Source organism: Anabrus simplex, chromosome 1, assembly GCF_040414725.1.
Source record: "Anabrus simplex isolate iqAnaSimp1 chromosome 1, ASM4041472v1, whole genome shotgun sequence".
Classification (NCBI taxonomy): Eukaryota; Metazoa; Arthropoda; class Insecta; order Orthoptera; family Tettigoniidae; genus Anabrus; species Anabrus simplex.
This window is the reverse complement of record NC_090265.1, coordinates 1,316,953,352-1,316,980,213: the sequence shown is the minus strand read 5'-3', so window position 1 is coordinate 1,316,980,213 and position 26,862 is coordinate 1,316,953,352. Positions and strand designations below refer to the sequence as shown.

At 37.9% G+C, this 26,862-nt stretch overlaps 1 protein-coding gene across 1 annotated transcript in view; it reads left to right on the top strand.

Moving 5' to 3' along the window:
* Positions 1-26,862, top strand: part of LOC136858297 (uncharacterized) — a 285,771-nt gene that overhangs the window by 40,515 nt on the left and 218,394 nt on the right. Inside the window, exon 3 of the mRNA XM_067137726.2 lies at positions 16,124-16,239. Coding sequence (XP_066993827.2) covers positions 16,124-16,239 — 116 coding nt within the window. The remainder of the gene's footprint in view (positions 1-16,123; positions 16,240-26,862) is intronic.

Here is a 26,862-nt window from a genome sequence, read left to right as displayed (position 1 = left end):
TCAAAGTGAGTTGGCTACACAGTTTGCGTCACATAACTGTTAGCTTGTATTCGGGAGATGGTGAGTTCTAACCAATGAAATGCTGGGACTGTTCCTCAGTTGAAGGCACAATCGTTTCCGTCCTAGTCCTGTCCTATCCTATCTCATCGTCATCATAAGATCAGTCTGTGTCTGTGTGATGTAATGACAAAAAAAAAAAAAAAGAGTTCTGGATTAAACTCTGCTTATCTGTTGCCTCATCTCTTATTCCAGCAGCGTCTGAAGTGTACATATATGACACTCGTTCATCAACATATTTTATAATGTTGGGTCCAAGTGTCTGTGACAGATCCTTAGACATCTAGGAATACACTGAGATACCTAGCAATTTTTACAAATGAAGGTTTCTAAGTACTAGTTTTCGGAGTGTAGGCCTATATGGGTCACTGAAAACATTTTCTAGGAATAGTCAAGAATGTGAGTAACGAACTGGCAAAACGGAGAGAATAATGTGAGATGAAGATATAGTATTGCTATTTATAAATACTTACTAAGATGAGGTTAGGGGTTGCAAGAGGCATTGTATATTGTACATTGTATACAGAATTCTAGGTTAGGTAATGTACCCGTATGATTATATTAAATTGCATAGCTCTCTTAATGTTACTCTAGAAATGTGACGAGACGTCACCAAACATCTTTGTTTATGTGAAGGCTGGGTTAGGGAATTTTCCTTGTAATGGTAGGCTCTCTTGCCTACCGTCAGTCACCATCAAGTTGGGGAATTTTCATTATAATGGCTGACTTTCACTCTCTGCCTGCCTTTTTTACATCCACAGAAAGACTGCCTTAGTGGTTTTCCCAACTGAAATCAACATAGGTCATTACAATGATGCCAGTAGGAGTGTCACAATTAAAAGCAATTGTATCATATGAAATACTCGATCAAATGAAAAACCAACATTTTCTCACGGTAGTATGCTGCAGATCTAACAGTCCGAAGTTCCAGAGCTGGAATGACCAGGCCACAGGCAGCCGTGAAAACTTTTCTCCCATTATTCCGTTAAATGTGCACACTGCTCATTCCGATCAGTGCCTCAGAGTAGGGATTGAATAGCTGAAATGCCATGACGAACCAGTGTGTTACGTACCGGCAGTATAAGAAAATGTATGAATCTGAGGAAGCGTATGCTAGAGAAGAGAGTTATCTATCTCCCCTGCTATTTCCCGCCAGTATACAGGCAGGTACGCAGAAGTAATCCCATCTATCGGAGATGAGTGGCAGCATAAAAGGCAAAGAATATCACAACAAACAATGGTCAACGTAATGTTATTGTTGATCAATTTCATGAGCTTTCGATATTATAGGCCTTCACATTTAGTTTTCTACCTACTTTGAAATCATAGTCGGTACGGTAAAAATGAGTAAAACATAAATGATCAGAAATTGTATTATCTATAAATTCTGTTATGTAGTACTTTTTGCCTCCTCTACGAACCATGTGACCTTGCCGCGGTGGGGAGGCTTGCGTGTCCCAATGATGCAGATAGCTGAGCCGCAGGTGCAACCATATCGGATGGGTATCTGTTGAGAGACCAGACTAACGAATGGTTCATCGGAAGGGGGGTAGCAGCCTTTCGGTAGTTACAAGGGCGGCAGTCTAGATGATTGACTGATACGGCCTTGTAATAATACTCAACATGGCTTAGCTGTGTTGATACTGCTACACGGCTGAAAGCAACGGGAAACTACAGCCGTAACCACCTCCCCGAGGACATGCAGCTCTCTCTGTATGAATGATGTACTGATGATGGCTTCCTCCCGGGTAAAATATTCCGGAGGTAAACTAGTCCCCCATTCGGATCTCCGGGTGGGGACTACACGAGAGGGGGCGATCATCAGGAAGATGGATACTGACATTCTGCGAGTCGGAGCGTGGAATGTTAGAAGTTTGAATCGTTGTGGTAGGTTAGAGAATCTGAAAAGGGAGATGGATAGGCTAAAGTTAGATGTAGTTGGTATAAGTGAAGTACGTTGGCAGTAAGAACAAGATTTTTGGTCAGGCGACTACCGAATTATCAACACGAATTCAAACAGGGGTAATGCAGGAGTTGGTTTAATAATGAATAAGAAAATAGGGCAGCGGATAAGCTACTACGACCAGCATAGTGAAAGAATTATTGTCGCCAAGATAGACACCAAACCAATGCCCACCACAATAGTGCAGGTCTATATGCCTACTAGTTCAGGGGATGATGAAGAAATTGAAATAATATATGAGGAGATAGAAGATTTAATACAATATGTAAAAGGTGACGAGAATCTAATTGTGATGGGAGACTGGATCGCAGTGGTAGGCCAAGGAAGAGAAGGTAGCACAGTAGGAGAATTTGGATTGGGACAAAGGAACGAAAGAGGAAGTCGGCTGGTTGAATTCTGCACTGACCATAATTTAGTCCTCGCCAATACTTGGTTCAAACACCACAAACGACGGCTGTATACGTGGACGAGACCTGGAGACACTGGAAGGTATCAAATAGACTTCATTATGATTAGGCAGAGATTCAGAAACCAGGTGTTGGATTGCAAAACTTTCCCAGGAGCAGACGTGGACTCTGACCACAACTTGTTGGTCATGAAATGCCATCTGAAGTTGAAGAAATTGAAGAAAGGAAAGAATGCAAAAAGATGGGATCTAGACAAGTTGAAAGAAAAGAGTGTGATGGATTGTTTCAAGGAACATGTTGCACAAGGACTAAATGAAAAGGCCGAAGGAAACACAGTAGAGGAAGAGTGGAGAGTCATGAAAAATGAAGTCAGTAGGGCTGCTGAAGAAATGTTAGGAAGGAAGAAAAGATCAACTAAGAATCAGTGGATAACTCAGGAGATACTAGACCTGATTGATGAACGACGAAAATACAAGAATGCTAGAAATGAAGAGGGCAGAAAAGAATACAGGCGATTAAAGAATCAAGTGGATAGAAAGTGCAAGGTAGCTAAGGAAGAATGGCTGAAAGAGAAGTGCAAGGATGTCGAAGGCTGTATGGTCCTGGGTAAGGTAGATGCTGCATACAGGAAAATCAAGGAAACCTTTGGAGAAAGGAAATCTAGGTGTATGAATATTAAGAGCTCAGATGGAAAGCCACTTCTAGGGAAAGAAGACAAAGCAGAAAGATGGCAGGAGCATATCCAACAGTTGTATCAAGGTAACGATGTAGGTAATTTCGTTCTGGAACATGAAGGGGCTGTTGATGCTGATGAAATGGGAGACCCGATTTTGAGGTCAGAGTTTGACAGAGCTGTGAGTGACCTAAATAGGAACAAGGCACCTGGAATTGATGATATTCCCTCTGAATTACTGACTGCCTTAGGAGAAACCAGCATGGTAAGGTTATTTCATTTAGTGTGCAAGATGTATGAGACAGGAGAAGTCCCATCCGATTTTCGGCAGAATGTTGTTATACCTATTCCCATGAAAGCCGTTGCTGACAGGTGTGAAAACTACCGCACTATTAGTTTAGTATCTCATGCCTGCAAAATTTTAACACGTATTATTTACAGAAGGATGGAAAAACAAGTTGAAGCTGAGTTGGGGGAAGATCAATTTGGCTTCAGAAGAAATGTAGGAACACGTGAAGCAATCCTGACTTTACGTCTGATCTTAGAGGATCGAATCAAGAAGGACAAGCCCACGTACATGGCATTCGTAGATCTAGAAAAGGCATTCGATAATGTTGATTGGACCAGGCTATTTATGATTCTGAAGATGATAGGGATCAGATACCGAGAACGAAGAATTATCTACAACCTGTATAAAAATCAGTCTGCAGTGATAAGAATCGAGGGCTTTGAAAAAGAAGCAGCAATCCAGAAAGGAGTGAGGCAAGGCTGCAGCTTGTCCCCTCTCCTTTTCAATGTTTACATAGAACAGGCAGTAAAGGAAATCAAAGAGAAATTTGGAAAGGGAATCACAGTCCAAGGAGGGAAAATCAAAACCTTGAGATTTGCGGATGATATTGTTATTTTATCTGAGACTGCAGAAGATCTCGAAGTTGCTGAATGGTATGGATGAAGTCTTAGGTAAGGAATACAAGATGAAAATAAATAAGTCCAAAACAAAAGTAATGGAGTGCAGTCGAACGAAGGCAGGCGATGTAGGAAATATTAGATTAGGAAACGAAGTCTTAAAGGAAGTAGATGAATATTGTTACTTGGGTAGTAAAATAACCAACGATGGCAGAAGTAAGGAGGACATAAAATGCAGACTAGCACAAGCAAGGAAGAGCTTTCTTAAGAAAAGAAATTTGCTCACTTCAAACATTGATATCGGAATTAGAAAGATGTTTTTGAAGACTTTTGTGTGGAGCGTGGCATTGTATGGAAGTGAAACATGGACGATAACTAGCTCAGAAAGAAAGAGAATAGAAGCTTTTGAAATGTGGTGTTACAGAAGAATGCTGAAGGTGAGATGGATAGATCGAATCACGACAAAATTGTTCATAGCTTAGACTGTAGTTTCTTATTCCGTGACTGTATACCGATTTTCATTAAATTCTGTTTAGCCCTCTTCTCGTGGCTCGGCGTTGATATAGACTTAGCATCAAAAATACAAATTCATGAATATATTGGTTATAATAGCTCGTACAGTAAAAATATATGACATAAATAATCGGAAATTTAATTCTATATAACTTTAGTTATGAAGTATTTGTCAGTAGGATCACTAATAACCTAAATATTTGAGAATTAAATTTTAGGCCTTCCCCTAAACTACTATGTCACTCACAGTGTAATTATTAATGTCTTAATGGTCTACCTTTCAATGATATAATATGCAGTATTCTAAATAACATTAACTAGGAACTAGTTTTGGCCGGGGCTGGCCATCTTCAGCCTTAATGTAAAACATCTAATAACTAAACAAATGTACATGCACACAATTGACATTAAAACCTGGGATGAAATTATGAGTAAATTTGAAAATAACTAGGTTCTAAATTTTTGCATCTTGAGTATGCTCATCATCGAGACTCTTTCATGTACTAATATTTACAGAACTGTTAGTTCTAACCCTGCTAGTCATTACTAATTCAATGGTAAACGGGAACTGGTAAATGTTGATCCTGTAGTCAATCGTCAATCACCAATCACCAAATCTACTTGAGTGGTGTTAGCCATATGCAAGTCATTGGACGCCGCTGTAAATAACCACCAGCTGACGCAGAACTGCTAGATGGTGTTTACACATCAATCAATGCAATAAAATGAGATGCTCTCTTGTGCTTGCTAAATCATGCTGAAATGTTGTTGGACGTTGTCAGGACGGCACATGAAGATGTCGTTAAAACAGATACATTGTGTCTGGTATAAAATTTTCAATTCATTGTGGTGTCCATGAAGTTAACCTGAATAAATTAGATAAAATTAAATTAATGAATGAGAGAGTGTGTTAGTTAGATGGCGTAGGTTATATGAGTCTTACCTCTCAATATGGCATGGGGTGTGTGGCCTATTGTTGTGTTTGCTTCAGCTAACTGTTGTGAGATTCAAAGGAAAAGGAAGGGGCGGGCAAAGGGAAAGGGGTGGGGCTGTTGCACCATGGTTTTTTTTTTTTTAAATACTGACAAAACCATATAATTGATGATATCGCAAAACTAAAATCTTTGTTCACTGATGTGTCTATTTGAAGTGTTTATATTGTACAAAAAGAATTATCCACCACCAGTCCTGTTACTTTTTTTCCATGGCACCACAGCCCTTACAGGGCCTTGGCCTACCAAGTGAACACTGCTCAGCCTGAAGGCCTGCAGATTAGGTGGTGTCGTGTGGTCAGCACGACAAATCTTCTCGGCCGTTATTCTTAGTTTTCTAGACCGGGGCCGCAATCTTACCATCGGATAGCTCCTCAATTCTAATCACATAGGCTGAGTCTACCTCGAACCAGCCCTCAGGTCCAGGTAAAAATCCCTGACCTGGCCGGGAATCGAACCCAGGGCCTCCGGGTAAGACCCAGGCATGCTACCCTTACATCATGGAGGCGGCAGTCCTGTTAGTATCTGAGTAAAAAGAGACCGGGTGTAAGAAGTGTATTAGACGTGAATGTGACGAATTTGTAACTAATTTAGGAGAGGATTCTAGTGATGCAACAGACAGCGATCTTCTGATCTACAGGGAATTTAGCCTCTTGCAAGTGCAGATTGATGAAATATCTGTCACGTAAGTAGGCTTACTTGTTAATTTTCATGGAAAATATATTTTATAGCAGTTATAATGTATTTTCGTCATCTCAAATATGTTCAGGCTCAGCAGCTTACGTGTTCATATTTGCGTAAAGACCACATGTGCCTCGTGGAGACATATGTAATATTTGTTTATGCCAAGTTATTCTTTCGATGGTAGGAGTTTTAGTTCATCTCATTTTTAAACATTATCCTTCCTAAAATTAGGGGCGGGGATTATTTACATAAATATGGTTTGTGTTTTGTTCTCCTTTAACAAACTAAATCGAGAATAACCAGGCTTGGCTAAAATTCCCAGCCAGGCTGGAATTGAAGTCTGTACCATCTAAGCCAGAAGACACACCGCAGTTTGGTATGCTTTATTTTCAGTTATACAGATTTTAAAATAATACCTTAATTTGTAGGTTTTCAACCGGTTCACCGTGGCACACTGCAGCGACTTGAATGACCTCCACAGCTGTGTCAAAATACAAAAAAAAAAAAATTGATTTTTAAAAATTAAATTGTCACATGTTTGTATTTTGTATCTTTCCCCCTTCAATTTTATTTTCTTTTGTCGCCCACACTCAAGGAATTGCGTGTTTGTGTGAATTGGATCGCGCATAAGCTTGTCTCAGAAACCTGCGCAGTGTTGATTTGAATGAATTCTGCAAAATGCCATAAATGTGGTGAACTTAATTGAAACTCGACCTCCTAAAGCTGAATTCTTTAGCAAAATGTGCCATGATGTATGGGGGTTGAGCATACTTCTTTCTTTAATATATTAACACTTGATGGTTTCCAGAGAAAATGTATTATCGTGCATTTTTGAATGTAGGCGGGAAATGTATTATCTAAAAGAAGAAAACCATGTCATTGCTAAGTGCATTATGGACAATGATTTTCTGTTGAAAGTTACTTATGGGGACTGTAAATAAGGTAGTGGCAATATTGAGAGAACACAATATTTAATGAACTAACAAGTAACAATTGCATTACATTCCTTCAACGTAACAAGTCTTATTACCTTTTGCCAAATGTCGCAAAGCTGTAGGGGATCATTGGCTAGGTGTTCTCTGTTGATGATGACAGTGGCGAAGCACCCCACTGTGTGGAATACAGATGCCACGTCAAGAAATCTGCAGTCTTGGAAGGGTTTCTCCATCGATGGTCTACAGAAATGAGACCGCTCACAATGTCAATCTGATCTTGAGGAATGAATGGCCGACTGGTGCTTAGCAAATCCACAATCTCATTCCGACCCACATGAAATGCTGTGGCCCATCATGCAGCCATCCTGCACTTCAATTTTAATCCGCGAACACTGGTCGCCTTTTGAAAACAGGCTTTAGAGAGGTGAAATTGACACTTTTCACTTCTATACCACACAGCACCACCACTCTCCCCAACTGAATACCTGTCAAATGCACACTATACATCGACATCAGCGCCACCTGACCACTCCCATATCCTGTTTGCGCGTGCCTGATCTCTTGTGAGTATCTGAACTATGTTGCCACTACTTTATTTACAGACTTCATATTTAAGTGATCTTTTTTTCCTAATTGAACTCTATGAATAAGTTTCTGCAAGGAAATGCAACTCTGTGATTCAGCTTCATGACTTAAGTTTTGGCCTTCATAATGAAGCTCAATGAAGGAGGAGAAATAGGCAGCATTTCATAACAGAAAATGAAGTAGACTCTTACTGCAGATGTTGTTTCCATATTTGAAGAGCACTTATCTCAATTCAGTTTGTATTTTGAAACCTACTTTCCTGAAAACTGTGCAAGTATCAATGGGTTCAAAATCCTTTCACTAGTGATGCTCCTTCAGAATTCAGTTTTGCAGAAGAGGAAGAACTGATTATAATTTTTGTCAGATTCTTTACTAAAAATGAACTTTCATGTTGCCAAAAAACAGGAGTTGACAAGCTTGAGCAAGAGAGCAATGAAAATAATTAATTTCTTTTGCAACCTCCCATCTTTGTGAGTTTTCAACAGTCTTCTTCTTTTTCTTCTTCTTCTTCTTCTTCCTCCTAGCATTTTCCTGCTGAAGCAGGGTTCGCTTTTCTAATCTTGGCTGGCCATTTTGCACGGTCTTGGGCATCATGTGGTCTTAAGTCCAGAGTCTTCATATCAGCATTCACTGTGTCATGCCAGCGCTGCTTTGGACGTACGTATGGTCCTCGCCCATTAATTTCAAAGGTGTGGGTGATACTGGCAACTGTTCCAGGTGCAGCACAATGGACGTGACCATACCATTGGAGACATTTTTCCAGTGATGGTTGCAATGCCCATTTGCTGGCAGAAGGTGTCGTTTTTGACGTGATGCAGGAGTGTGATGCCCATCGAGCAATGGAGCCTGCTCATTTCCATAGTGTGTAATTGGCGCTCTGTAACTTTGTCAGCTGGTCGACATTCAACACTGTATAAAGCAACAGGGCATACTATCATGCAGTATATTTTGGACTTCAGATGTACTGCCATCCTTCTGTCACAGAGTATGCCTGTGACTTCACTCCACCTCATCCATGCTGCCTTTATCTTACTTCGCACTTCTTCATGTATTCCACCATCAGTCTGAAGGCAAGATCCTAGATACCTGAAGCTTAGAGTCTTCGTTGCAGTCTCTCCATCAACTTGAATTCAGCCGTTGCTTGGGATGGTTTCCAGGTATTCGGTCTTCTTTTTGTTCAGTCTAACACCGTACTGTGAGAACGGTTGTTCCAATCTTCAACTTGATGCTGCAATTCACTTCTGGTGGTGTCAGCAAGTGCATCATCATCTTCATATACGAGAGTCCAAGGGACGCTCCTCTGCAGGTCCCGTGTAATTGTGTTCCTGAGGAGAACAAAGAGCAATGGGGACAATGCGGAGCCTTGATGTACACCAACTTTCACTGGGAAGCTCTCTGAGATGCCAACAGCGCAACATACACGACTTGTGGTGTTCGTGTAAATCATCTTGATCCAATTGATAAGCATTTCTGGTACGCCGTGGTCATGAAGTGCATGCCATATCACACAATGTGGAACACGGTCAAAAGCCTTTTCAAGATCAAGGAAGGCAATATCAGTGGCTGTTGTTTCTCTTGGTGCTTTTCAATGAGCATTCTGGCGTCGAAGATGGTGTCTGTTGTTCCAGCACCCTTGACGAAGCCGCACTGGGTGGTACTAATGCTGACGATGTCGCGCAGTTGTCGATCGAGGATTCTTTTTAAAATCTTTATTGTGTGCAACAGGAGGTGAATTGGACAGTAATTTGCACATCCTTCTGCGTCACTTTTTTGCTTAAAAATAGGCACAGTGATGCTTGTAGCCCAGTCACTGGGAATAGAGTCAGAGTCAACTTTGGCATTGAAAAGGTTGGTCAGCCAGTTGATCATGGGTTCTTTTAATTCCTGCAACTCCCAGAAGTCTGCCGGAAGATCATCTGGTCCTGGCGCATTTTGGTTCTTCATACTCCTGATTGCGTTGGTGACTTCCTCTGGTGTGATGTCTGAGATAGGACCTGCAGTTGGATTTTTGAGTTTTCAATAGTGGCTGTCATAAAAATCAAATACAGGTCAAAACTGTGTGTATAGAAAGAAATTTAGAGTCAATTTTTGTCAATTAGTGCCAAGATTTGACAAGCTGTGTAACAAGAAGCAAGCGCAAGTTCCACACTGATAAATATTTATGGGGTTATATATGTTGGTTTTTGTAATTTTCCTTTAATTTTTGTTTTAATTTTTAAGTCTTAATACCATTAGAAAGAGCATTATATGTTCTGTTTTCCATAACTTAGTGAAGGTTTTTCATACTGCACTTTGTGTGAATGAGTTTTTCTTTGTACGTTGGTTAGTATTTTTTTTAATTTTTTAATATCAATAGTTTTTACTGGGTATCCCCCAGGGAAGACGTGGAAGGAATGTTGTTGGTCAGGGTAGCCATGGGTTCAAAAAGGTTGAAAACCACTGCCTTACCAGTAAAAGAACATCAAGGTAATTATTGCAGTGTAGTGATTCTCGTATTAGAGTTAAACATAATGAAGGGAATTCTAGAATTTACTGTTAAAGTAACAGTGCATTAATCTTCAGATTATAATTGTGGTGTACTGTAGGTTGTAAGTAACAACGTAGGCTATTTAAAAATTGTTAATGCATAGTTCACAACAGTTAAACAATTATCTATGTTTATTTTGTAAAAGCTACAATAGCTGATGAAGTTTCTCTCTCTTGCATCTAGTTTTAACGTAGCCTATATAGTGTTCTGTTCCGAATTAGAATTGCTCCTGCATTTCAAAGGCTTATGTTACAAGCATGATGTTTAATCTTGTAACATAATTCCTATTAACAGATGTGCTCCCAATTTGTTTTTGTTTTTCTGTACTTTGGAAAATTAAAATGAAAGATATTTTAGTGAAGACCAGGGTAAAATATAAGTTCTAATCATGTTATTCCAGGGTATTACATTTGCGTGTGTTACTGTGACTTGGTAGCTGCACCCAAAAATAAGGAGTGAAAACATTGTTCCGACATGAGGAAATAGTTTTAAGGCGCAAAAGACCAGCCTTACCTATGTACTGAAAAGTTCTAATTAAAATTGGGCAATACGCAAAAGACCAGCCTTACCTATGTACTGAAAAGTTCTAATTAAAATTGGGCAATACTTAATAATGTGAATTTTTTGTAGACCACACTTAATTCGAAGAAGTTTCCTTTTCAGTTTCACTTGTATAAGAAAGCACAAAAAATAATAAATTCATATATTTGATATAGTATCAGCAGACATAATACAGAATGCAACATAAAAATACAGGACCACCAAGTTGAAGTAGTACACCAATTCAGTTATTTAGGAAGTGTAATGGCTAGTAATAACAGAGCTTAGATAGAAATAACAAACAGAGTAACCAAATGCTCTAACTTTTACAGTATCGTTAGACACCTACTATGGGATGAGAAGGTCCCACAAAGAACAAAATGACCCGGTACAAGTCATATTTCATTCCCATCCTTACACATTATCTGGAAACCTGCACACTAACATCAAAGGATTGTAGTAGGATTCAAGCCTCTGAAATGAAATTTCTTAGAACTGCCCTCCAAAATACCCGACTTGATCATGTGAAAAATGATGAGATCCGATCTAACCTAGGTCTAAATGAATCGATGGCGGAAAGACTTAGGTCTTTTAGACTTAAATGGTTTGGGCATGTTAAATGAATGAATAGCACAAGGTTACCCATGTGCTTATTTGGAAAAGAGAATTACAGGTAGAAGACCAGCTGGAAGACCAAGAAGAAGAAGATGGATGGACCAACTGAGGGAAGACGTAGAGAGAAGAAGATGGAATTGAGAATCTGTCTTGGACAACAAAATGTTTTTGAATAGACAACTTTGGAAGACTCTTGTTTTCAAACACCCTACCCAGCTCGCTGGAAGGGCAAATCGATGATGATGATGATGATGATGATGATGATGATGATGATGATGATGATGATGATGATGATGATGATGATGATGATTCCTGTATGCTGTGGGAGATGTGTAATAATTTTAAGATAAAATGTTATTGCATTGTTGTAGCTATGCATCCTCCGAATGTTTTATTGTATAACTAGCCATATTACCCGGCGCTGCCCAGGCATTTTATTGATTGTTAATTTTTGGTATTTTATCACCTGTTCATTATGTGTGAAGATAGATTTTGTTATTGTGATGTTGACTGTTTAAGAACTATTTTGTAATTTAGAAGTTATTGTTATGTGTTTAATTTCAAGTCATATGGATTATTTTGTTTCACGTTAATTAAACTAATCTCGGTAAGTTTGGAATTTTCTTCATCACCGCTTTTTGCCATGCCTATGCAGCTGAACTGGTACTTAAACGGCATCCAGAGTGCCACAATACAACTCAGCGACCCTGGAATCTATGGATTCGACGCTAATATTCTTTGTTTCCTATTATTCTAGTACGTCGTTCCCTCCCCTAGATTTGCTAGAAGGTGTTTTACTCCTCCAGTATGTTTTCGAGATAGTAATTTGTATTTGTACGAAGTTTGGTTGAGAACTATTCTGGAAGGTACTATACACACGAACATCTACAATTTTGGTAATTTCCTCTTTCACACCTTTTTACTTTTTGGATTTGTATTACCCATTTCAAATGTTTTTTTAAGTTTTCTTAATTGTGATGTTGATTGATTATCTATGAACTATTTTGCGAATTCATAAATTCAGAAATATTGTTATGTGTATACTTGTACGTTCTAACTTAAGATTCTTTTGTTTTGCCTTAAAGTATTTCCTTGTGGCAGCCCAGATAGTCTGGGAACTAGCCAATCCTTTCAAACAAATAATAAAAATAAATTATAACGAAATGTATTTATGCGTCGCATTATAGGTATGATGTACACGATTCCAACTGTCACTGTGAATGTCAGCAATCAGCCGATTGACATCGAAAACTGTGTAAAAAAAATTTTAATCTTGATGAATTTGGGCGTTTTCTTTATCACCCCTTCTGAATCACCATGCCGATGGGTGCTAAACTTGGACTTAAACGACATTCAGAGGGCCACCGTTCATCTCAGTGACCCCAAAACTTATGGATTCGACACTAATATCAGCTGTTTTCGATTATTTTACATGTCAGGCACTCCCCCAGGGATGTCTTACCCCGACGGTATCTTTTCGAGATAGTAAGTCATATCCATACTGAGTTTGGTTGAGAGCTGTGATGGGGATTGACCTTCAACTAGAGGATTCGATCCCAGGATCCTGGCCGCTTTTCAATCCCGTAGTTTTCGGGATTCAATTTTTGGGATCCCAGGATTTTCGGGATTGACATTTTTAAAAATTTGCAAAATAGACTGCGTGAAGCGAAACCCTCAGTGCGTTTGAATAATCCAGTGCAGTTGGAAGAGTCTGATTTCGATTTCATCGACGAAATCATTGAAGTCTTGGCTCCAGTCAAATTAACTGTAGAAGCACTCTATTGCACTGATGCGAATTTATGCACAGCTCATGCTGCCCGTAAGTTTCTTTTTAAGCAATTAAATGACAGTTACTCCTAGTTGGCTTCCAAATTCAAGATACATTTGCAAAAGCGCATGAAAAATCGACGAAGAAATGAGTTGAGTGGCATATTATGCTACCTACAAAATCCTCATAGTGCCAATGTGGCGTTGGCGTTCGATGATGATATAAAGCTTTACATTTTCAAGTCCGAGCAAAGTCCTGATAATAAAAAATAAAAAAACCAGATTGTGTCTTTAATTGAGAGATTAAATGGTAAAAGGAATGACGAAGAGGAAGAATAAAATACGCAAGTCGAGCCTACAAATACAGCAATATGTTATTTGATGCTCAAAGAAAAGCTTCAGCTGGAAATAGATAATATCATGAAAATTATGTCTCCTGAAGCATTAAATGAAAATGAATTTTCCAGAATTGTTAATTAAGCAGCTGATTTCTGTAAGATGTTCTTATTTTTTATTTGTAACCTTCAATCTCGGGATAATCCCGGGATCCCCCGGGACTGACCAAGTGTAATTCCAAAATCCCGGGATTAGAAATAAGGGCCGGGATCAAATTCCCTACCCTCAACTTAAAATCATCCAAAGTGTCAGTATTTATCTAAGCGACCCCGAAAACTATAGATTCGGCTTTAATATCATTTGCGATTGTTTTTTAGTATCTTCCCCTCCTCCAGGGATGCTAGCATGTCTTACCCCACATAATTTTCTTCCAGTTAATGTAGTAAGTTATGTGTGCACCAATTTTAGTTGAGAGCTATGCTGGAATATAACACATACTGTACATCCATAGTCATTTTGGACATACCTTTTTTCAACACTTCTCAACCTCCATTCTGACTGGGCCTAAACTATGACTTAAACAGCATCCAAAGTGTCACATTGTTGGAGGAGTCCTGCCCCACAGTCAATTTTTGTTTGTTTGCTCCTTTGTTTGTTTGAAATCTATGCTGGAACATACATTCACCAATAATCTTGGTTATTTTTGGATATTTCCTTTTTCACCCCTTCTCACCTCCATGCCGATGTGGGCGAACTTGGACTTAAACGACATGCGAAGTGTCGCTATTCATCTTAGTGACGCAGAAACCTATGGTTTCAAACTATTTTCGATTATTTTTATATATGCCACCCACTCCGAACCACAACCCCTAGGGGTGGCTTACCCCACAGTGCTTTTTCCGAGACAGTCATCTGTGTAGCAGAATCTCTCCTTTGCTTAGCCACATTTATGCACATGCCTACTTCGAACACCAGGCCTGTATTCTATTACAGAATCCTTGAGCTGATGTTGCCATGGTTACTGCTGGTCAATTCTTTACCCATTTCCTAGAGCGGGGAAGTGTGATGCCGATATCTCAAAAACGGTTGGTTTTAGGCCCTTAAAACATGGTTTTCGGGGCCCATAGGGCCCTACCAAGTTTTGTTCTACACATCATGAGGTTCAAAATGAGCTTTGCCTTGTCCTTTTACAGCAAATTGAATATTTTGCCTACATTAGCCTTTGTTAGTATACCGAAGGGCCTAAATCTAGGGAATGGAGAGGGTTGGTAAAATTTCTTGTAGATGGCATTACCTGCGGGGTCCTAAACGTTAAGTATACAAAATTTGGTTCAAATTGATGGAACAGTATGGATTTGTATAAGGTACAGACAGACTTTCTGCTTTATATATATACTAGCATGTGCCCGCGGCTTTGCCCGCGTTTATTAATTTAACCGTTAGATGTTTCGAAACTATTTATTTAAAAGCATATTAAAACATTATATTTATTAACTCACATCGTTTTGACGTAAATTGCATGAAATACATTATTTTATTTTTATTATATTGTTACTTTCAGTGCTTAAGATACCGGGTTGATGGATGGTACAAATAATATTAAAACCATGTAAAAGACCATGTTATATAATACAAAATATATTGTTTCCTTATAGAGCTTCGGAATAAATATTAATGTCCTTCTATTTGGAGGTAAGTTGTATACTGTATTGTGTTTGCCTTTCGAACTCTTGAACAGTCCACGTACAGTTGACAATGGCAAAAGCACTGTTTTCGAAGATGGAGTCCTACAACTTTAAGCGATTGTCCCATGTCGAAATTTCAGATCTCTGTGTGCCGTAGATTTGACTGGGCTTCGCACACATACACCCAAACGCTTCTGAATATTACGGGCTGAGGGCTCCTCGTGTCGCGGACCGAAAATGGCTTCCTACTCAATGGACTTATAGTCCGAGGAATACTACTTCGCCCGCAGCATGCTCAGTAATGATGGTGGCTTCAATAATATTCGTCATCAGTTTCAGAGCCGTGTTCATTGCAGAGCATCAACAGCGTCATATGCCCTCACACCATATAAGACCAAAAACGGTCTCCTACGCCCTGGACATAAAATGGCTCCTTGAATACTGTGTTCTGTACCTATCTTACGTACGTTGCCTAGCGACAGCGTCTCGATGCATTTAATCTTGGTGACAGCACGTTGGATTGTCATATCCCAATGCACGTTTTCCGATGGTTTTTCGTTCATAACTCACCAACGAAAGCGAAAATGAAAATTCCGGCTTCGAGGTGCATTCGGACTCCTTTCCATCGACCTATGTTCAAAATTTCAGATATCTCAGTGCTGTAGATTTTGCTGGACATCGTGCACAGACAGACAGACAAACACTTTCTTTTATAATTATAGATAGATAGAATATAGAAGATAGAAGATGTAAGATGATGTTTATCCTTTGACTGAATATCAATTTACCATACCTAAAATCTCAAACCTCAATGGTAAAACCCTTCTTATAAGATATGTTACAAGCATGATGTTTAGTCTTGTAACATAATTCCTATTAACAGATTTTATGAACACTCTTGAATATGACAACGCTCAGTTTCAGTATTTGTTTCTCAGGTACAAACACTGGCTTCCAGATTACACACGACGGCACGATACTAAAACCACGTATCAAGTTGAGATACGTTACGCTAACAATACCAATGAAACCTTCACATTTCATGGACCACCAGGTAAGTTACAAGAAATAATGCAGTATATTTCAAAATAGAATGAATTAGTCTCTGTCTTCATCATAAATATTTTTACTTAGCCAGTTGCAGCCAGAAAAAAGGGGAGCAAATTGGGCTCCTGTCTCCTTCCACTCATCTCTCCACCTCTTCTCGTTCTGCAGTGTCTTTCATTCCAGAATCTTTTGTCTGATAACTGTCTTTACAAAGTCCTTCCCTCTTAATCTGGGTCTTTCTTGGCCTATCTGTACTACTTTTTGCCATAATTCATTAACTGTATCTGAACAATCAATATTTTTAATATATATTAATTTTATCATTTTATTTTACCACTTTCAATTCTTTCCATGTGTTTTAATTTTTCACTGAATCACTATTTGTTTTCTAAGGATTTCTTAGAAATTTCAGGCTGCTGCATCTATCTATTACTATTCTCTTTTGTCAGTGGCCAAGTCTCATTTGTATGTGTTGTTATGAGTATGTAATATGTCTTATTCATTATTTTTTTGTCTTTAAATAATACATCTGTTTTGTAATAAATTTTTATATCCTATAACAATGAAGACTCTCGAATGTTACAATCCAGCTAATTTCTATTTATTCACGTACTAAGTAGGTATGTGAAGTTCTCAGTACTTTTGTATCTTTGTTATTTATATAGCTCCTTTCCTATCTCTTCTTATCACCAGTGTCTTGCTCTTTTCCACTATGATTTTCTTCCTCCTTCATTCACTCTTTCCAGTAACTGCACTGTAGTGAAACTGTACTTCTATCTCCCTCTCCTTGGATAACAGAATGATCACCATATACACTGACCGGCATAAAGAGTGAACCATTCCTAACCCAATACAACATCGGAACGGTCACCAGTCAGTGTGGAGGTCAACACCGACCTAACCTGATCTATACAAGCACAGGGCTGGAGGAAAGATGACACCCTGGCTATACTTGTATTCTTTATGAAGAAATATAACTGATTTTTCAAAACTTCATTCTCCAAAGCATGACAAATATAACATCTGTATTCACAAATAATTTTAAGTACTGTATTTCCTCCAGCCAACCGATATTGTATTAAATATGGTTGAACCCACACTTACAACTAAATTTGTCCAAGTTTGAATCTATGTACGTTTTTATCACAGATTTCTATTGTATTTGTTGAGTGTATTTTACGAAGGTTGATCAAATATAAACAGGATTTTTGTTCCTGAACATCAACAGTTGGTAGGACTGGCCCCACGCTTCTGCTATCATTAGGTGGGACGGTTAGAAGTGGTGCGAGCGGCTGTTAGATATTTCCCGCCGGTTTTTCAGTTACGCTCATGATGTTGGAGCAAGTGCACCCCTCTACTGCGCAACGCATAATTATAAAATTTCTTGCTCATGAAGGAGTTACAGCGGAGGAAATTTGCCAGAGATTGACTGCACAGTTTGGTGATCAAATGTGTTGACCCGGCATAAAAAGTTCAAGGAAGGACGAGAACGTGTGGAAAATCAGCAACACGATCGCCGTCCTCGGACCAGCATTACAGACGAAAACATTTGTGCGGTTAAAGCCATTATTGACGACAATCGACGAGCGAGAGTGTCAGAAATTGCAGAACAAGTCAGAATCAGTTAAGGGACCTGTCAGGCAATCATCACAAACGACCTACTGTTCCGTAAAGTGTGTTCTAGATGGGTCCCTCACCTTTTGACCGAAAATCTGAAGTTGAGATCTTTCGAGGTCTGTCAGAGACTTACAGCAAGGTTTGCGGAAGAAGGTGATGCATTTTTGCGTCGGATCGTCACCTGCGACGAAACATGGGTCCACCACTATACTCCCGAATCCAAGCAAGCCAGTAAGGAGTGGCAGAGGAAAGGGGAGGCAGCACCAGTGAAAGCCAAGATAACTGCTACCTGGCAAGGTTCTTGCAACCTTTTTTTTTCGATCGGCGAGGCATTTTGCTGATCGAGTTTTTTGCATGAGCGACACAAAATCAATGCTGCTTACTACTGCGAGCTGTTAAACAAGACGAGGGTTGCTTATCGCCACAAAAGATGAGGCCAACCGATTCGACAGGTCATCCTCCTCCACGACAATGCACGGCCCCATACTGCAGCTCTAACTGTCTCCAAGCTACAGGAAATGCACTGGACTAAACTTGATCATACTCCTTAGAGCCCAGACTTATCTCCCTATAATTTCCATTTTTTCGGACCGCTTAAGGAAGCTGTAGGAGGGTAACAATTTGAAGATGTCGTGAGTGTGGAATGCACAACTGGCTGGTGACACAACCCTGTTCCTTTTACGATGAGGGCATCAAAAAGCTGCCCATACGCTGGGACAAATGCATTTCCAAAGCAGGAAACAATGTGGAAAAATAAATTGTAATTGCCTTGTGTTTTTCAATAAATGAATTTAAATAAAAAATAAAATCTCGTTTATATTTGATCCCCCCTCTTAATATTGAAGCTATCCACATCTTAACCCGCCTATAGACGGGCTGACGCGGCCGGTCCACCAGTGCTATGCCCGTCTATAGACGGTGCGCGAGAATTTTAATTTTTTTGAGTTTCCCGGTTCACTTTCGAGTGCGTATTTGATCTCTGACATGTTCTGCCATCTGTTGGGCATTATGTAGAACTAACTAATCAGAGATTATAGCTTCGGGAAGTAACTTAACAAAGCTTTTTGTAGACGTCTGTGGAGTTCAGCTGTGATGTAAACAAAAATGGCGGAACAAGAATTTAGTTGCTCTTTCAGCGATGTTATTTCGGATCACAGAATCTTTCAGTTATTAACCACAGCAGAAAGTGATGATGGAGATAATCATTTTAAGGAATTTTTAAGCGATTTTGAAAGTGAAAGTGATAGAGAGAATGCCGAAAATATTGTATATGAGAGAGAAACAGAGCCTCCTCCTAAACGAAAGAAGAAAAACACAGTGAGTACAAAAGCTATTTTATCGCTAATTTCGTGGCAGATTGATTACTTTTCTTCACCAGAGTTTCAGGTAACTGTGACAGGCTCTGAGGGTCAAGTGGTGTTTGATGACAACCTGAAAAATCATTGACTTTTTAGAAACTTTTGTGCCAGTGGAGTTGGTGCAGATAAACAAATCGGCATCACAAACAACCAGTAGAAAACATTTAACTATCACCACATTCCAGGTTTGGAAAGTATTTTAAAATATCAACTTATATACTTCTAAGAAGTTACATGTATGAGTTGTCTATAAATTTTCAGAAATAATATTATTTTGGGCTCTTTACTCTGTATAAAGATAATGCACGCATGGGCACATAAGTGTAATTTTTTTTCTCTAAAAATAATATTGAACATAAGTGTGGGATTTTCTTTTTGCATTTAGATTTATAAACAAACAACATTTATAAACATTTTAAGCTAATCACCCCACTGATAAGTTAAAAATTGAGGCTTCTACAAATTTTTTACATACAAATGATAAAACCCAGCACTGAGGTACTAAACAGTCAACTGGTAACTCAGCACTTAAAAGGTTAAACACAGACTTCCATTGCATTTGTTAATTGTATTTTATCTCAAACTTTTTTATGTATCACTGTTTTTTTATATTTCATTCTTCCTTATGTTATTTTAGCAGATGATGATCTCTAGGCTAGGTCGAAACATGTCCTATAAAGCTTTTTACAACTATGTAGCTTTTTAAACAGACCCTTTATTAAATGGCAAACGTATATTGAACAGGTGGACTTTACACAATTAGATTCTTTTAGAATTTCATCTTAGATATTTAAAGTCAATAAGGAACTGGAATGAAGGTCATTACTTGTAACCAATGAACACTGTTATGGTAATGCATATATCAAAATAAAGGCAGAGATAAATTGAGTGAGAGTGAGAGAGTGTGCGTATGTCATGAATTTCTCATTAAGCTTGAAAACAGACTTGATAATAAATATCCTGATTGATCATTCATTATCATTTACTTGGTTAAGGGAACCTCCATTATTGATATTTACATTGAGGTTAGTTTGTTGATGGTTATCTCTTGTGATTTCAGTATGTAACTAGTCAAGTTGGCAGCAGAGATGAGCCATTAAAAAAAAAAAAAGAGAGAGAGAGAATAGGGCAGCGATATTTGCCTTTTAGTGTATAGCCTTACGTGACGAGTACTATATATGCTATGTAGGCCTATCTCTGGAAATAACGTATACCGTAATTGGTATGACCCAAGATGAGAATGTTAAGAAGAATTTTGAAATAGATATAATATGGCTTTAACTCCTGCTCATTTTCTTGCTTACATGCTTGATCTAAAGCAAACTGCTGCAACTGAGTGAATATGAGAAGAATTTGGGACACTATTTTGAAAGTTCGTAATATAAATCTAGCTTTCTACTACTACTAATAGTGAAGTTCCAGGCATGATCCCCACCATTTCAAGAATCACTTTCCAGTGAATATGTGGTGTCACAAATGTCAGCTTATGAATGAGCCAAAAAAGTGGAATCGAAAACGTTTTTCCTAATGTATTACCAGGTGTGCAAACTCTCCCATTTTAAGCGCAGACTCCCGATTTTTCATCGTTCTTCCCGATCTCCTGATCGCCGGGACCGATCCCCTGATTTTCAGAGCAGTTTCAGTAATTTTCGTATTATTTTTAACTAATACCAATATAAATGGTCCGTTATTGGACATTATTTTTAACACACTACTTTTAACACCTTTTTAACTTCAGCGCATTTCCTCGTTCTATTCATATATAGCTGAGTGGTCGATAGTATCAAATCAAAATCTCTTTATTTGCAAATGAGGTGTCTACCTCGGTGGCAAATGGTACACAAAAATACACTATTGTCAAGCACTAAATATTAAATTAACAAGAGAAGAAAATTTTCCTATTATACAATTTACACTAACAATTTTTTCTATTAAACACACAGCTGGTCCTTAATACATTTATATTGTTTACAAAATTCTATTATAATATCTCCTGTACTACGTACAAATATAGTCAACTGATAACAGTATGTGGAATTACTTCAAATGATACTATACAGCTGGTATAAGATTAAACTTTACATTGCATTTATTTACTTTTTTTTTTTTTTTTTTTTTTTTTTTTTTTTTTTTTTTTACCCATTCTGGAACCTAAGTAGCATAACAACCTGCTGCGTCTTAACCAGAGCCCCTTTTGCCACCACTTTTCAGAGATCCTGAAGGGCCTTCACAGCTACCGTAGCGGTCCCAGGGCCCTCGAAGTCCCCACTGTACTTCACCCCTGCAGGCAGTCCCTTACTTTGGCTGTCCAACTCCTTAGACCAGGGGATGGAATTAATTTATTCACACACGTTTTTTTATTTGCAATAACCTGCACTGTTTGAATGCCCTCTAACACTTAATTTATTTTCTCTGTTGCTGTTTATTCTCTTCTTGAATATCTGTACAGATTTTGGAAAAGGATCAAACATTACCCCTGGTAAACCGTTCCACTCCTTCACACCCTTCCCAATGAATGAAAATTTACACCAATCGCTTCTGCTCAAATTCCTTCTAATTTTATATTTGTGGTCTGTCCTGCCGATATAATTATTTTCCAACTGAAGCCTCTCGTGGCTATCTCCCCATGCTTCTTCTCTTGTATAGGCTCTATATAATCCAATAAGTCTAGTTTTCTCCCTTCTCTTACTTAAAGTTTCCCACCCAAGTTCCTTTAACATTTCTGATACACTACTCTTTCTCCTGAAATCCCCTGTTACAAATTTTGCTGCTTTCCTCTGCACACTATCTATTTCTCTTGTTAGGTATTCTTGGTGAGGATCCCAAACACTGTTCGCATATTCCAATAATGGACGAACTATACTTAAGTAACTTTTTTCTTTTAATTCTTTATTGCATCCTTTAAGTAGCCTCATTATGACATGTAACGATCTGTATGCTTTCCCAACAATGTCATCAACATGACCCTTCCAGTGCAAATTACTTTCAAATCTCACACCTAAGTATTTGCACTTGCCATCTTTTGGGATAACTACCTCATCCAAAGTATATTCAAATTCAGTTTTAAAGCTCCTGTTTGTAAAGGTTGTAACAGTTGATTTGCCTCCATTAACCTTCGTATTATTTTCTTCAACCCATTGTTGGATACTTTCAAGGTCTCTTTGTAATTCTGAACAATCCTCAATGTTATTTATTTCCCTATAAACAATTATGTCATCTGCATACAATCTTATTTTTGATGTTATATTGTTCCCTAAATCATTTGCGTATATTAAGAAAAGTAACGGACCGATTATACTACCCTGTGCAATTCCCTTCCAAATTTTCTCTTCCTGTGATACATTATTTCCTACTTTGACTTTCTGAACCCTTGAATTTAGAAATGTTTTTATCCATCGTGTAACCCGTACGTCCAATCCTATTTCCTCCAATTTCTTTAATAATATTCCATGTTCCACTCTATCAAAGGCTTTGGAAAGATCTATAGCTATGCAATCTAACTGACCTCCTGAATCCAATTGATCTGATATGTCCTGCTGAAATCTCACCAGTTGTACCTTACAAGAAAATTTCTTTCTAAATCCATACTGGCTCCTCTTGAACCAATTTTTATCATCACATATCCCTCTGATGTACTTTGATATTAAACTCTCCAGTATTTTATAAACTGTACTGGTCAGGCTGATTGGTCTGTAGTTCTCTGGTTTCCTTTTACCACCCTTTCCTTTATAAATTAGTATTATTACAGATTCCTTCCATTCCTTTGGTATTACACTATTATTTATGACATAGTCAAAGAGAAATTTTAAATAAGGCATTGTCTTCAATACCTCCCCAGTAATTTGATCACTTCCTGCTACTTTTCCTTGCTGAAGCAGTTGATTTCTCTGAAAATATCTTCATTTGTGAATGAGAAGCTTCTTGTTTCCCTCTGTGTCTCTCCCTCTCTCCCTCTCTATCTTCTGTTTCGGTTTCCAACTCCTGACAATCATCTACTGAATCTCTGAATTCCCTACTAAATAGGTTTGCTTTTTCAGTATCTGTTAAATAGTGTTCACCCCCTTCTCCCACCATTGTAGTAATTTGGATTCCGTTTCCTTTTTGATTCTTGATATATGAATACAGTTTTTTCCATTTCCCTTTGTGGTCATTACCCTCTTGGAGTATGCCATTTATATAATTCTCTTTGCTTCCTTTTTCACTCTATTCAGTTTCCTCATTAGCTGTTTTCTAGTTTCTCTACTCTCCCTACCCTCTTTGATTTTCCTGTTTACTATTCTACATTTTAATTTTCTTATTTCCCTTGTATAATAAACAGGGTCTGAGGTCATTTTACCCTTCATAACTGGTACAAATCTCTTCTCTCCTTCCCAAATGATTCCTTTTAATTTAGCCCAAAGTGTATCCACATTTCTCCCTTCACTTATCCAACAACTGAATTGTGATTTAAGGTAAGTCCCAAATTCATCAACTTTAGTTTTTGTGTACAATTTCTTGTCTTGTGTAACCCTCTTATTAAGCCTTTTTGGTATGAGTCCTACATCCATTATTACAGCCTTATGGTCTCCTATTCCTTCAATTACCTCAGTTTATCAACAATTTCCAATGGTTTAACCATGAATACATCTAGTAAGTTATTGAGACGAGTCGGTTCTTGTACTACTTGTGTAAATCCTCCCTCCCAGATTAATTTGCCAGTTTCTGTTCATGGGCTTCACTTGCAGCTCCATTCCATTCAACTTCAGGCAAATTTAGATCTCCCCCAATTATTACCATATCATTATTGTTGTATGAGTATAATCTACTATTTTCTCAAATATTTCCATGGCTCTTTCCTCTCTTCCAGGCCTGTATGTTCCTATAATTCCCACCTCCTTCGTATTATCACAAACTAATTTTATCCCTAATATTTCATCCCTTTCATCGGTAAACCATTCATGTGTACAATAAGTTTCTTTCACCAGAATAAACACCCCCCCCTCCCTTTTTACCTCCTCGGTCTCTACGATAGACTGTGTACCCTTCTGGAAATACTTCTCTATATCTATTATAATCACGACCGGATGGCAGTACAGGGCATGTTGGCCAGCCATGTGCTCCTCTTTGGTCTATAATACAGTCAAATACTCAGATAGCTTAGTAATAGGAAGTGGAAGTCGCATTTAAAGATAAAAATTTCATTGTTCCGTATTGAAAAGTATCACAGTTAAAATTGAAATAATAAATAAAGAGGTTCAACCTATTCAATACAAAGGAATAAGAAATGCAGTGATTACTAAATTAATAAACATGAACCCAGGCCTACCCACTGCCAAAGCCATCCCAAAAATTAACAAAACTAACATTCTCATCCGTCCAATAATTAATTACAATACTTCTAAATTCATCCAAGCATTTTTACTAAAAAACTATCTATTTTTATCCAACAAATCTATCAAAAACACTTCTGAACTAATCAACAAATTAAAGAACTTTGATATCCAACCAAATTTTTCTCTCCATTCTTTTGACATTGTAAACATGTACCTTAGTATTCCAATTTCCAAATTATTCCCCATAATAAACAACAACCTAAACAAATTCAGTAACCTGAGTAAACTTGAAATTCAAGACTTCATGTCTATTTTAAAATTGGTTCTCAACAATAATTATTTTACCTTTGATAACACCATTTATCAACAAGATGGCTTGGCTATGGGCTCCAGCTTCAGGCATTCTTGCTGAAATTTACCTTGACTTCTTAGAAAACACAAAAATTAATAATAATAATAATAATAATAATTTCTCTAACATCCTCTTTTGGGCCAGATATGTCGATGACACATTAGTGATTTTAAATGAAGAATCAACCAACGCAGCCTCTACACTTCTTCACCTCAACAACATAGACTCTAACATTAAATTCACCCTCGAATCAGAACACAACCAAACTCTTAATTTTCTAGACTTAACTATCACTAGAGATCCTTCTTTATCTTACAAAATATTCAGAAAACCAGCCCAAACAGCAACCACAATACGACAAGATTATTCGCACCCTCAAGCACATAAACGCGCTACTTATAACAGCTTAATTTTTCGTACCTTCAACACCCCTATGTCTAAAAAAGATTTAAAAAATGAATTGAACACCATCCGTAACATCGTTAAATTCAGTGGCTTTAACAACTCCTTCATAAACCGTATCATCAACAAATTCAAACAACGTCCTAAAACCACGTTATCTAAAGACATAACAAAACCAAGTGCATTTTCCACTTTCACTTTCACTCAAGATGCTTATAGAATAACTAATGTTTTTAAAAAACACAACATGAAATTTTTTTTTTTAGAACTAACGATAGAAATTTTGATATTTTACATAACTCTAAATCACTAAATAAATCTAATGCTTTTTCTAAATCTGGAGTATGCAGATTCAAATGTAACAACTGCAGCTCCTCCTACATCGGACAAACTGGCCGCAAGTTCAATATCGGATACTCTGAACATATCAACGCAATTAAATACAACAGATTCTCCGCCATAGGACAACACATACAAGACTCCAAGCATAATTTCACCAATATTGAAAAAGACATGAAAATACTTAAAATCACTAACAAAGGCCCCCTCTTAAACACTACTGAAAATTGCTTTATTCACCTTGACCCTAATTTCAATTTAAACGACATTTGTTAAAAACCCAACATCCTTTTCGACTTCCTAATTCTTCTTCTCAACAATTGTAAATTTCAAAACTCCAATTCTATTTTCCATGCCTTACAAAGTTCCTACCCACATTTTCTATCTCCAATAACCCACCCTAAACTACCCCTCCTTCATCTCCCTATCTTATCCTTCAACACCGTTTAACTTCAATCTCTCTTATTCTTCTCTTATTCCACTATTCCTCTTCCTCTATTAATTTATCCTTTCTTTTCTTTTCACCTCAATATAAAAAATTTTAAAAAATTCAATGCCACCTTCATTTTGGTTCTTCTCATTCAAATTTAACTCTTGCCTTGCGCCGACTTTGACTACTTCAATCACGACCTGAATTTTTTACATTTTAAAAACTAGCGCACTGTGCATATATGTTTTCATGTGTTTCCGTATTGCGCTTTTTACTTTTTTTTTTTTTTTCTCTTCACAATTATTTTTTCACGTCAACTGTTCTAAGTATTCTATAGGAGCACAATTACTTATTCAACTATATTGAATTATATGTATCTATATATACTTACATTCCCGCGACCGAAGCAAACACCGGATCATTAAGCTATTCTTCATTTTACATTGGCATTTGAAACCACAGTGCCTGATATTGAATATATCGCGCTGATCACCGGGAGCTGGCAAGTTACTTCAATTGATCTACTCATCTTCAGCTTCAGTACGATTATGGATCTTCATATGTGTTCGATTGTGTTATGACTGTGCCTGACAGTTTTTACAAGCTAGCTCATTTAATTGTTCTCCGCTTTTCATAAACATTATAAGACTTTGCCTAACACTGCGTGTGCCATACTGCTGTTCAGAAAATTACGCACTGTTTCTTTTAAGTGACTTACATTTTACTTCTTCTGAATTTTACAGTTTCTACCCCCGTCATTTTAAGATCGCCTCTTCTACTAATCCGGAGTGTACTTGATCTTTTATTTTCTTTTTCCTAT